Here is an 11,935-nt window from a genome sequence, read left to right as displayed (position 1 = left end):
GGACCTTCCACCCGTTGCACCCCACTGAAGTCCACTATTAGAGAAAAATCCTGGAATGTTTTCCTCAAAAACCTTATTTTCTTTTCGACTGAAAAAATAAAGACATAAACATCTTGGATGACATGAGGGTGAGTAAATTATGAGGCAATTTTAATTCTGAAATGAACTAATACAAGCCAAAGCAACTAAAGCAGAGATATAACAAGCCAAAAGCAGCTTACAACAGGAGGACATGGCAACCCTGACACTAACTGCGTTTCCCGAGTACAGCTGACACAGTAGCCACGCCCCCTGCCTTTGACATCACTCTCATAACAGCTTTGCGCAGTTTGCACGAAATGCTTCGTATGTGAGTTAAATCACGTAGTATATTTCACCTTTGCACAGTCATGGTCCACGTTATGAACGCTTGGTTTATGAAAATAGCATCGGAGGATTTTCAGATGCGTCGTAAACCCAAACACTTCGGATTTTACTGGTGAGATAATGAAACTTGAACTTCTTCTTTTTTTAAATTTCGCACAGAGCCACAGTCCCTGACTGTACACGTTTGCACTAACACTACCATTTTAAAAGACATTAAATGCATCTTGGATAAAAGTGATCAGTATCCAGCTGAGATTGAAGTAGTTAGTGAGCCTGCCATGTTTTCACAGCTGCACAGTATTACCTATGGCAGACAGACTTGCAACTTCCTAGAACATTTAAATATATAAATTATGGTATATATAAATATATAATAGGTAAATATATCAATAATTACTTATAACCTAGATTGTTTCTCTTTTTCAGGCCTTTCTAAGTTAGCTGTGCTAGGTGCACTGGAAAGCAAGGATTTCTAATAAACATGGCCTGGTCTTTGGGATGTTGCCATAAAGACACACCCCTCGGAGAGATGAACGCTGACCTATTTTTTACCACGGTTTCAGATGGCTCAAAAGAAAGTTCCACACCGACGTTGCAGGACACGTCCCGCTCAAAAACGGACAGCGGGAGGAAGCCCGTTAAAATCCGTCCACCTAGCCCGAGAACCACTCCAAGGCAAACTGCAGGCCGCAGCCTGTCATGTGAACCCCCAACCAAATCCATCATCCAGAGGCGCACTCAGTCTCTTCCATCTCCATCAGAGAGAAGAAAGCTTAGTCGCAGAGCCAGCGTCCGGTTTGTGGACTCTTTGGGGTTGGATCTGGAAAACGTCAAGGTTTTTAAAAGCGGCGAGGACCCGTTTGTCCCAGAGCACGTTCTCTTCCGACTGTTGATGAATGCAGAGCTAGCCTCGAGTAAGAGCATGGAGATATCCTTACCGTATTTGAAGCCCATGTTCTCTGTCCAGCCGGGCGAATGTTCAAACTTCACGGATCGTCTGCGTTGCCAACAAGTATGCCTGGAGCGGGTTTTGTGCTACGAGCCTGGCATTATAGGGATCGTTCAAGTTGTAAATTTGGCTTTTGAGAAGGAAGTGAGTGTTCGCTATTCCTTTACAAACTGGAAGAGCTGCTCAGAAACCAAAGCTTACTGGGTTTCGAGCAAATCTATGTCAAACGGGCCCTGCTGTGACACTTTTCGATTTCATCTTCCCGTTCCTCCGTTTATCCTTCACCCTGGGGCTGTGCTGGAGTTTGCGATTTGTTATAAAGTAATGGGCGCTCAGTTTTGGGATAACAACGGTGGGCAGAATTACAAATTGACCTGTCAGAGTTACAACCTGCCTGTGCCGAAGGAATGTGAAGACAGCATGATACACTTTATCTGAGGACACTGAAAGTTAGATGAAACTTTTTTTAGAGCACTATTTTCACTTTACTTGCAACCCACCAGCATTTTCACTGTGTGATGTATATTGCTAAGCATCTGGAGGTGCCATAGTACATTTCCTTTGTGAATAATAATCTGAAGCCATGTGAAAGATGAGATTTTTAACTATGATTTGTGACTGTTTAACTGGACTGTAGCACTCAGAGTATTTCTGTATGTTGGCTTTGATCATGTAATGTAGATTCAAAAAGTGCCTTTACTGTATTTTCTACCTTTCAGATTTGCACATGTTTGTGTGAGGATTTTATTGTCACTATGTGGTGCAGTTTCAAAATACTTGTATATATTGTAAACACAGATGTTGATGGAAAAAATAATAAGGATGTGTTTAATGGAAATGTGGAAAACTGCTTGTTTTAAAGAACTATCCAGCTATTCTTCACTGTCCTTCAAACCTTCCAATAAAGCCATATTTAGACACAAAAATTAAGTTTTTTTTTTTTTTTTATTTGTATGTTCAGTTTGTTGCTGCCATGATTCAGTTCATAACATCAAAGTCATTTACAAATTAATTGACTTTTACAGTGAACAATACTAAAAGATAATTACATGTCTTGAATGTTTTTTAACCCTCTTGTCCTCTTCATTTAGGGGTCACACTTGACTCCTTCGCTGTCAAAAGTGATTGAGGCCTTGAAATATAACTTTTTTGTTTCAGGAAAACCAATGAAATATATTTTTGTTCAATATTTTTTGAGTATTATTAACATTTTTGAGGGTATTTTATGATACTATGCAATATTTATAGTTTTTATTAGTTATTTTTTCCCATTGAAAATAATACACTTTTTTTCTAATATATTTAGGGCCTGAGCACCGATGGTGTGAGGAGGACCGTATTGTAATTGCTCGGTCAATTATTCGTCTTCTCTGAAATAAATCACATTTTTGAGGGCTTAAATATGCTCAAAAACTCATGAAACTTTGCTCACGCGTCAGAAGTGGTGAAAATTTGCGTCTGATATGGGTTCATAATTAGGTGTGGCAAAATGAATGTATGTACATATATACAGTATGTACAAGTATGAAATTCAGTAGACACATCTAACAGCCCAATACCTACAAAAAAGTCCCTGGGTGCAAAATCTGAAACCAACAGGATGTTTTGCCATGAAACAGGAAGTTGTTGTAACTCAGGGATACAATGTCCAATCTGCCCCAAACTTCACATGTTTGATAATAGTCCTGGCCTGAAGACATCTACATGCCAATATTTAGTAATAGTCAAAGCACCACCTGTTGGCAGCAGGAAGTGTGGCACGTCAAAAGGACTTTGCCATAATTCTCCTGTATTTACATGCTTAAATACATGTTGCCCACTGTTAACTGTTTTCTTAAAGAGTTAGTTCACGCAAAAATGAAAATAATGTCATTTTAGACTCACCCTCATGTCGTTCCACACCCGTAAGACCTTCGTTCATCTTCAGAACACAAATTAAGATATTTTTGATGAAATCCGATGGCTCAGTGAGGCCTGCATAGCCAGCAATGACATTTCCTCTCTCAACATCCATTAATGTACTAAAAACATATTTAAATCAGTTCATGTGAGTACAGTGGTTCAATATTAATATTATAAAGCGACAGGAATATTTTGGTGCGCCAAAAAAACAAAATAATGACTTATTTAGTGATGGCTGATTTCAAAACACTGCTTCATGAAGCTTTCGGAGCATAATGAATCAGCGTATCGAATCATGATTCGGATCGCGTGTCAAACTGCCAAACTGCTGAAATCACGTGACTCCGAACCACTGATTCAACATGAAAGATTCATAACTGTACAACTACTCACATGACCTGATTTAAATATGTTTTTAGTACATTAATGGATCTTGAGAGAGGAAATGTCATTGCTGGCTATGCAGGCCTCACTGAGCCATCGAATTTCAACAAAAATATCTTAATTTGTGTTCAGAAGATGAACGAAGGTCTTACGGGTGTGGAACGACATGAGGGTGAGTAATTAATGACATTATTTTTATTTTTGGGTGAAATAACCCTTTAAGGCCTCCGGGTGGCAGTGGCCCTGGGTACGAGGGCCCTTTCAATTGTTTTTCAATTAAAGCAGTATTCCATATATGTATGAATATAGGGGTTGGGGGATGGATGTGTCAGTTTTGCTCTCTTGACATTTTAGAGTATCACCCCTTCATTGCTTTGCACTTTTTCTGCAAAAAAAGTGTTTGTACCACCTGAGTTTTCATATTTTTTCGTATTTTCAACCCTTTAACATATCCGAATCATGTCCATGATTTTTTGTGTGTTCACATAGCTAATGCGACAAAACTCGCCAAGTGTCATCCCATTCGGATGAAGCAAAAAGTTAAACATTTCAAAATGTATTTCTTTCCGGTCATTTTTGACCGAAGACTCAGCAGGGTTAAAAAATATATATGTTTATTAAATCTAAAAATATTTATTAATCTTAAAAATATTCCCAGCACGTTTTATTTTTAATAATTCTGCCATTCGACATTTAAAGTACTTTAATAAAAAAAAAAATGAACTTGACCATTAAATGTCTGTACGGTCTGTACGCTCGGTGAGTTTTGAATCGAGAACGATTCAATCGATTCATTGAAAAGATCCGACTCCGAAGAACATGCGCGTGCTCGTCATTTTACTTTCCCGCGTTTTGAAAACACAACGGTTCAATATGACCGTCAATCTCTTTTACAAACTATTTTGAGTGACAAACATTTTCGTCTCGAAATTGCATCTGAACGATCATCGTTAACTTCACATTATTTGATAATAATAAATGTGAAAGTTTGTCCTGAAGTCCGCTGAAGCGTCAGTCATAATCTGAGGTAATCTGAACACTTAGCTAACAGGCTAAACTAGCTGCGATTTCCATCAAATAACACGATCGCGAAAACCATTCATCTTTACTGTTATGTGTGTATTTTGCCACAGAAATTGTGCAGTCTATGCTGTAGATGAGTTATTAAATGACTAAAATCCGCTAACAACATAATTTAATAGATCGCATCTTAAAATAAACAAAGCCAAAGCACATAGTTTTGTGTCTTTTTAAGTTAATGTAATTTTGACAATTACAAAGACTGACATTTAGAAACTTCAGACTGCTGTGTTCTCATCTTTCCTGGAATTGTATTTTCTTTGAATCATCTGCGTCTGAGATCACATTTAATGTCTTCAGCATTTAAAACAGGTCGTCTGTGCATCATGGCACCTTTGCAGGACCATCAGGTGAGAATTAAACTCAAAAGAGCTGTTTACTTCAAGCTTTTATTTCTGGGAAAATTGATGTAATTTCTCACCTCTGTAATGGTTTTGTCTCCTGTAATTATACGACATGATTTTTATTCATTTATGCATAATACCTCAAAGTTCACTTTATATTGAATTACTCAGGTGGAGAAACTGGTGGATGAGGCTTTCAAACACAGTAATTTTCAGGCCTTAGAAAAATTTCTGCAAAATGAAAGCAAGGAGGAAATCTCTTTGAAGTGTTCCAGACAATTCATGACCAAGCTGGATAAGCTGTTCAACAGGGTAAGTTATTTGTTTACTAGTGTATACATGACTTAAATGGATAGTTCACCCAAAAATAAAAATTCTGTCATCATTTACTCACTCTTACATTCCAAACCTGTATGAATTTCTCTCTTCTTCTGAACACAAAAGAAGATATTTTGAAGAATGTTTGTAAGCAAACAGTTGATGGGCCTCATTTACTTCCATACAGTATATTTTTTTTCTATACTATGGAAGTCAATGAGGCCCATCACCTATTTGGCTACCCATTCTTCAAAATATCTTCTTTTGTGTTCAGCAGAACAAAGAAATTCATACTTGTGTGAGAACAGAATTTTCATTTTTGGATGAACTATCCCTTTAAAGAGTTAGTTCACGCAAAAATGAAAATAATGTCATTAATTACTCACCCTTATGTCGTTCCACACCCATAAGACCTTCGTTCATCTTCAGAACACAAATTAAGATATTTTTGATACGATGATCGAAATACGATGGCTCAGTGAGGCCTCCATAGCCAGAAATGACATTTCCTCTCCCAAGATCGATTAATGTACTAAAAACATATTTAAATCAGTTCATGTGAGTACAGTGGTTCAATATTAATATTATAAAGTGACGAGAATATGTTTGGTGCGCCAAAAAAACTAAATAACGACAGAGCATTATGAATCTTTTGTGTCGAATCGTGATTCGGATCGCGTGTCAAACCACCAAACTGCTGAAATCGCTTGACTTTGGCGCTCCGAACCGCTGATTCGACACAAAAGATCCATAACACTCCGAAGCTTCCTGAAGCAGTGTTTTGAAATCGGCCATCACTAAATGGGCCTACCAAAAATATTCTCGTCACTTTATAATATTTATATTGAACCACTGTACTCACATGAACTGATTTAAATATGTTTTTAGTACATTAATGGATCTTGAGAAGTTCAGTGACATTGCTGTATAGAGGCCTCACTGCTGAGCCATTGGATTTCATCAAAAATATCTTCATTCATGTTCTGAAGATGAACGAAGGTCTTACGGGTGTGGAATGACATGAGGGTGAGTAATAAATGACATTATTTTTGGGTGAACTAACCCTTTAAGTGTATGAACTTCGCTGAATTTTTATGTTCTTTAAAAGTTATGTTCTGAAAGTAAAAACTACTTTATTTTTCTCCATAGGGAAAAGGATTTTGAACAATAACTTATAAACCTTTAAAGACAGACCTACTGTGAGCTACAAGGTTGTTAATTGTTGGTATTTGCTTTGGTTAAAGCCATCAGCCTGCCATATTTCAACTTATCTTTAAAAGAATTGTTTAACATCAGAATTAGTGGTGAAAAACTACATTACCCATGATGCTGTACAGAAAATTCAACCAATCAGAGAGTCACAACAAGAAAAAATGCTCCAAAAATGCTTAAGCGCCGCCCATTACCATGAAGCAACTGCGAATGACCAGTCAGTCTCACTTACCCTCTCAAAATACTTAAGTATTTGTGAATATGTATATTTTGCAATAAACTTAAAATATATAGTTTTATATATATAATCAACATTTTAAATGAGTAGTTTTATATATCTCCATCATCTTTAATTATACTGTTTGTAATGCTTCACGTAGGGTTGTGCCGATAGACGATAGTGTCGTGTATCGACGATAGTCAGAGATATCGATGATGGCTGATGCCTTTGACAATATCACAATGATAATTTTTCCATTAATGCATTCAGTTATTATTATTATTATTATCAGGGTAGTATTATTATCAAATTAATATAAGAATGGATTGTCAAGACTGCATGTTATAAAATAGATGCAATATTCTTATACAATTGTTGTTTAAGTCAAGATGAAAACAGCATTGTTGTTCGTCAGCATTTTGTTGTTTCCATAGCACATTAACAAAACATTTTAATGACACTAATAATGCTAATAACAATACAATTTCAAATTATTATAACCTTTATTTTACCAGGAAAAGCACATTGAGATTAAAAATCTCTTTTACATGTTTTAATAATACTACTACTAAAATTATATAGCACTTATAGTCTCCCATTCCAAACACGGCACAATAATCAGTCATCAATGAAACTCAAAAGAAGCTTCAAACACTGACACTGAAAAAACCTAGAAACAAGAAATGTTGAAATATGTCTTCTCGTTTTTTCACTATCGTTAATGTATTGTCCACAAGAGAACTATTAAGCCAATAAATTTAGATTTGATATACCTGAGGTAGATTCAGCTCTCGTCGTGTCTGAGAGAATGCGCCATGCAGCGTCAGATGGCAAAAGCTCGGTCAGTTTTTCTTTCATTTTTGCTTTTAGGAAATTATTGACTGTGGATTATTCACTGGCATATTCTCGTTCAAAGTTTGCAAATTGCATGTGTGATTTCTACAGGCTCACCTTTTAGGTAATACATAAACATTTCTATGCGACATGACATTTTTCTCCACAACCAACTCCATCTTTAAAACATTCTCATATCCTGCATTAATAAAACAAGTTAGTATTTAAAGGGGGGTATCACACACAGTTTCTGCCAATCTCAAGTTAATCTTAAGTACCTATAGTAGTATAGCATCCTTCATATCGCAGAAAAGTCTTTTGTTTCATCATAATTATAAAAGATAGATACGCTGTACCGAGTCTTTCCGAAAACAGCTGAGTACAGTGTTTCCCACAGGATTTTGTGAGACTGTGGTGGGCAGACATCGGGTCCTCTAGGGGGGTCCGGGGGCATGGCCCCCCGGAGGAAAATTTAGTAAATTTTAAATTTAAATGCATAAAGTGACTAGATAAATGAAGAAATTTTGTTCTCTTGTAAACAATTTTGTGCTCTAAAAGTCATTTATTTATTGGTGATGGTAGGGCACATTAGTCACGTACACAACATATAGTAGGCTACATTTAAACCATTAAAAATATGTAGCAAAAGCAGTTACCTTTGTTGAATTCATTTATTAGTGGGAGCCTGTATCTGTATTTGTGGAACTAATGGTCACTCTTTGATTTGTTAACCAATCCAGAATGCAAATGAAAAATAACAAATGAATAAAAATATATAATCATAAGCTGACCAATAAATAAGTAAACTGGGTGAGTATATAATTCAGCAGCAAAAAGTATTCTAGCCTAATTCTTGGGAAAAAAAACAACGAAAAAAAAACTTTGCACAGTAATTTTATAAATCCAAATGTTAATAAGAAAGTTTAAAATTACTATTTGTATTCTTATGAAATAATAAAAATTAAAATTCTTATGAAAAAACAATTTATATTAGATTTATATGTAAAGAATTAAATGTATTTATATAAAGTTAATATAAAATATGCTTATTTTACATCCATTGTGCAGCTTTTTAATGGGGCAACAAGATATGATAGATACGACAGAACAAAATAGGCTATTAATAATCTTTCAGTGTGCAAAACCATGATAATATGAAAAGCTTCAAAACAGCAGCAAAAAAACGGTAATGCGCATCCTGAGTGCAGAATGATGTGCTTGAAGCAATAACGAGTCAGAGCGCATTGAAAAGTTCATGGTACAAAGAGAATCCCTGTGTATATCTGCATCTAACAATTTATTAATCATATGTTTCTTCTCACTTTTTTAAATTTCAGTTATTGTGCGTGTGACGCCAATTCATAGTCCTTGTGTTGTGCGATCTAACAGACTAGGGCTGCACGATTAATCGCATGCTATTCTCACGCGCATTTCGTCAGTAAAGCCGGTTCCCTGATTACCGCTAAATCACCATCACCTGCTTTCAAATGAAGCGGCATTTAATAGACAGAGCCGTAGATCACTGAAAAGCCACGCAATATCGCGTTCATATCGCAGATGAATCGCCTGCGATAATGAACGCGATATTGCGTGGCTTGTCTGTGATCTACGGCTCTGTCTATTAAAAGGCGCTCCGTTTAAAAGCAGGTGATGGCGATTTAGCGGTAATCAGGGAACCGGCTTTACTGACGAAATGCGCGTGAGAATAACATGCGATTAATCGTGCAGCCCTATAACAGACACCCTGTAGACAATATGATGACATCGTTCAGAAACAGCAATAAACTCTCATTTCTCATTTTATGCAAATCCACAGCCTTTTATCTACATATCAATTATTATAATGGGAATATATCATATTGGAGAGTTTTACCATGCTGACTGTTGTTACCGAAAGCGGCTCGCTGTTTGAGTGCTGAATGATTGACAGCTGCTGCGGAGGGAAGACGAGTTTCTGACCGTGATCTTATTGATGTACATATCCTTCTGTCCCTCACATGAAGCTATGGAATGGCTTCAAATGACTTTGAATATAGTGCACGAAAACTTAATTGGTGCTATTCTAATTATTTTGCTCCATGACTCCCACTTTTGACATATAAAAGAGCGCAATTATCATACGATAATTTAAATATCGTGACAAACATAATTTCCGTTTCATTTTGAGACTGTGGCGGGACAAATTAGAATGTGGCGGGCCACCACAGTCTAGTCAATGTATGGGAAACACTGGAGTGCCTGGAGGCATGTCATGTGAGCGGAGGTGTAGAGTAACGAGCTGTCACAAGCACGCGCAACTTTTGTGTAGAGATTGTCTGCAAGCTAGCAATGGTCAGATCAATTTAAACACACATGCAATACACCAATGCATTATCCCTGGATAACTTTTGAATCACTATAATGAATATAGTGTATAGTGAATGATGAATAATGAATTTATAAATTCACTACTACATTTGTGTTGTTTACATTATATGCACTTAGGCGCCTATTGCCAACAAAACAGACATTTGAAGCAGTTCTACTCACCGCCTGCGGTTCTGACTCATGACCGGGATCATTACCGCTGTGACCGCTCCATCTTTCAGTTTCAAACGATCTGTAAATCCAGCGCTGAACTGGGCCTTGTTTATGAAACCCTAAGCACCGATCCTGAGGGCTCGAGCATATTCTCCATTCATTTTAACCAATAAAAAAGTGATTGCAACTATCAGTTTCTATGGTTATTTTAATAACAAATATCAAGCGCCTTTCTGGGTTCTTTGGGAAGCAAGGTAAACTTTCCCTCACAACCAAAAACACACTTCTTTGGTGACATTGTTTTTAGACCACAAAATCAACAAAGTGACAGATCTTTCTTGAGCAAGTCCTGTGCAGCGCTGCTGATGACTTCCGTAAAGCCGAACGAAGCACGTTGATGGGCGTGCTCTTGCTCTCTTGCTCTGGTCGACATGTGCGTGAGCGCTCTTCCAGGAGAAGTGCCCGTACAAGGAATTCCGACCATTTTGATGGCCCTACTTGATATTAAAAGCATCCTAAATGCTACATGTGTTTGCACCATATTGTAGTGAGAAACCTTTGTTGGTATGTTTCAAATAGCCCACCATAATCTGTAGTCTGAGACTGGCAATGGCAGATACATGACTAGTTAGTTTCAAGGAAAAGCGTTTTCAAATGTTCTTTTTTTTGCCAAATAACCCTGCGTAATGCACTCTTTTGTGTGTTCTTGCAGGAAATGGATCTTGGAAATGTGGACCATGCTTGTATGGTGCTTACCGTTTTACACAAATATGGCGAGATGCTGGTGTTTCCAGGGGGTGGAGGAATATCTGTAATAGTCGCCCAGGGATTTGTTAAAAAGATAAGTGTACAATCAATGTTTCTGTGGTGAAAGAGAATAATATATTCATGGCTTAAAATGTATGTTTACATGGTGCAGTGGTTCGAGAAGGCCAGAAAGCTGTGGGTGGAGGCAGGGTCATCAAGAAATGAGACATTGATAAAGTTGGCTGAGGACTTCTTTGATGCACTGATGGTTTGTAACGGCACATTTTTGTAATAAAAGGAAATGCATTTAAATTATGTTTACATGCACCCCAACATTCTGTTATTATCCAGATTGATAACTTTTTCCAGTTCTGAATGCGGCGACCTGGTGCTGTGCATGCACTGAAATTTTGTTCAGAATGCATTTACTGTAATCCACATGTAAACAAATATGTGAATTGGACTGCAACTTTTAGCGTTTGTAGTGCATAAACAGGACTTGGATTGACAAAGGTTAGTGCATGTAAACATACGTATTGAAAGCAATCACAGATGTCAAAATGTTTTGCTGCAATATGACTTAGCAGATGTAATTGCTAGGAAAGGAGTACCAAAAAAAGTTAAAAAAAAAAACATATTTAGTGAAGCAACATTTTTATCTTTTTTTCTGTGTACACACCATAGACTGTTAAAAAAGATGTCTTCACTTCACATCCATTAATTAAGGCAAAATATCCCAGAAATAACACTTGCGCCCATTACGCCATTCAGAGCCCAAGTCTACAAGTAGTGATCATAAGATGGAGCTGCGGTATCAAGGTCCCGCTCCCGCAGAATCAATCGCAAGCATGACTGTCAATCATGACGTTATACCCCATTTTTATAGCATTAAATAACTAACTAAAATCAAACTTATTAGAAAAACGAACACTTGGACATAGGTCAGCGTGATAAGAACGACCTAAAATGACAGAAACCATATTTGGAAAAAAGTGTAATTGGATTTTTTTAGTTTTACTCGCATCCCATTCGATTACATGAAGAGGGCGGGGTTTATGG

At 37.0% G+C, this 11,935-nt stretch overlaps 2 protein-coding genes across 2 annotated transcripts in view; both read left to right on the top strand.

The window, feature by feature from the left end:
* The first annotated feature begins 301 nt into the window (after positions 1-301).
* ppp1r3da (protein phosphatase 1, regulatory subunit 3Da) lies at positions 302-2,228 on the top strand. Its single transcript, XM_067371767.1, has 2 exons — positions 302-478; positions 793-2,228. The coding sequence occupies exon 2, from the start codon at positions 848-850 to the stop codon at positions 1,751-1,753; it is 906 nt and encodes a 301-aa protein (XP_067227868.1). The 5' UTR covers positions 302-478; positions 793-847; the 3' UTR covers positions 1,754-2,228.
* A 2,779-nt stretch (positions 2,229-5,007) lies between these two features.
* The window catches only part of LOC137008780 (synaptonemal complex protein 2-like), a 37,188-nt gene continuing 30,260 nt past the window's right edge, over positions 5,008-11,935 (top strand). The window contains exons 1-4 of the mRNA XM_067370494.1: positions 5,008-5,031; positions 5,197-5,337; positions 10,842-10,940; positions 11,049-11,144. Of these exons, the coding sequence (XP_067226595.1) occupies positions 5,008-5,031; positions 5,197-5,337; positions 10,842-10,940; positions 11,049-11,144 (360 nt within the window). The remainder of the gene's footprint in view (positions 5,032-5,196; positions 5,338-10,841; positions 10,941-11,048; positions 11,145-11,935) is intronic.

Source organism: Chanodichthys erythropterus, chromosome 20 (assembly GCF_024489055.1).
Source record: "Chanodichthys erythropterus isolate Z2021 chromosome 20, ASM2448905v1, whole genome shotgun sequence".
In the NCBI taxonomy this organism is placed as follows: Eukaryota; Metazoa; Chordata; class Actinopteri; order Cypriniformes; family Xenocyprididae; genus Chanodichthys; species Chanodichthys erythropterus.
The sequence above is the reverse complement of the archived record's forward strand: the minus strand, read 5'-3'. Positions and strand labels throughout refer to the sequence as shown.

What these genes read in the sequence shown, in the direction of transcription:
- ppp1r3da (XM_067371767.1), top strand. Translation starts at nt 848, where the DNA reads ATGGCCTGGTCTTTGGGATGTTGCCATAAAGACACACCCCTCGGAGAG.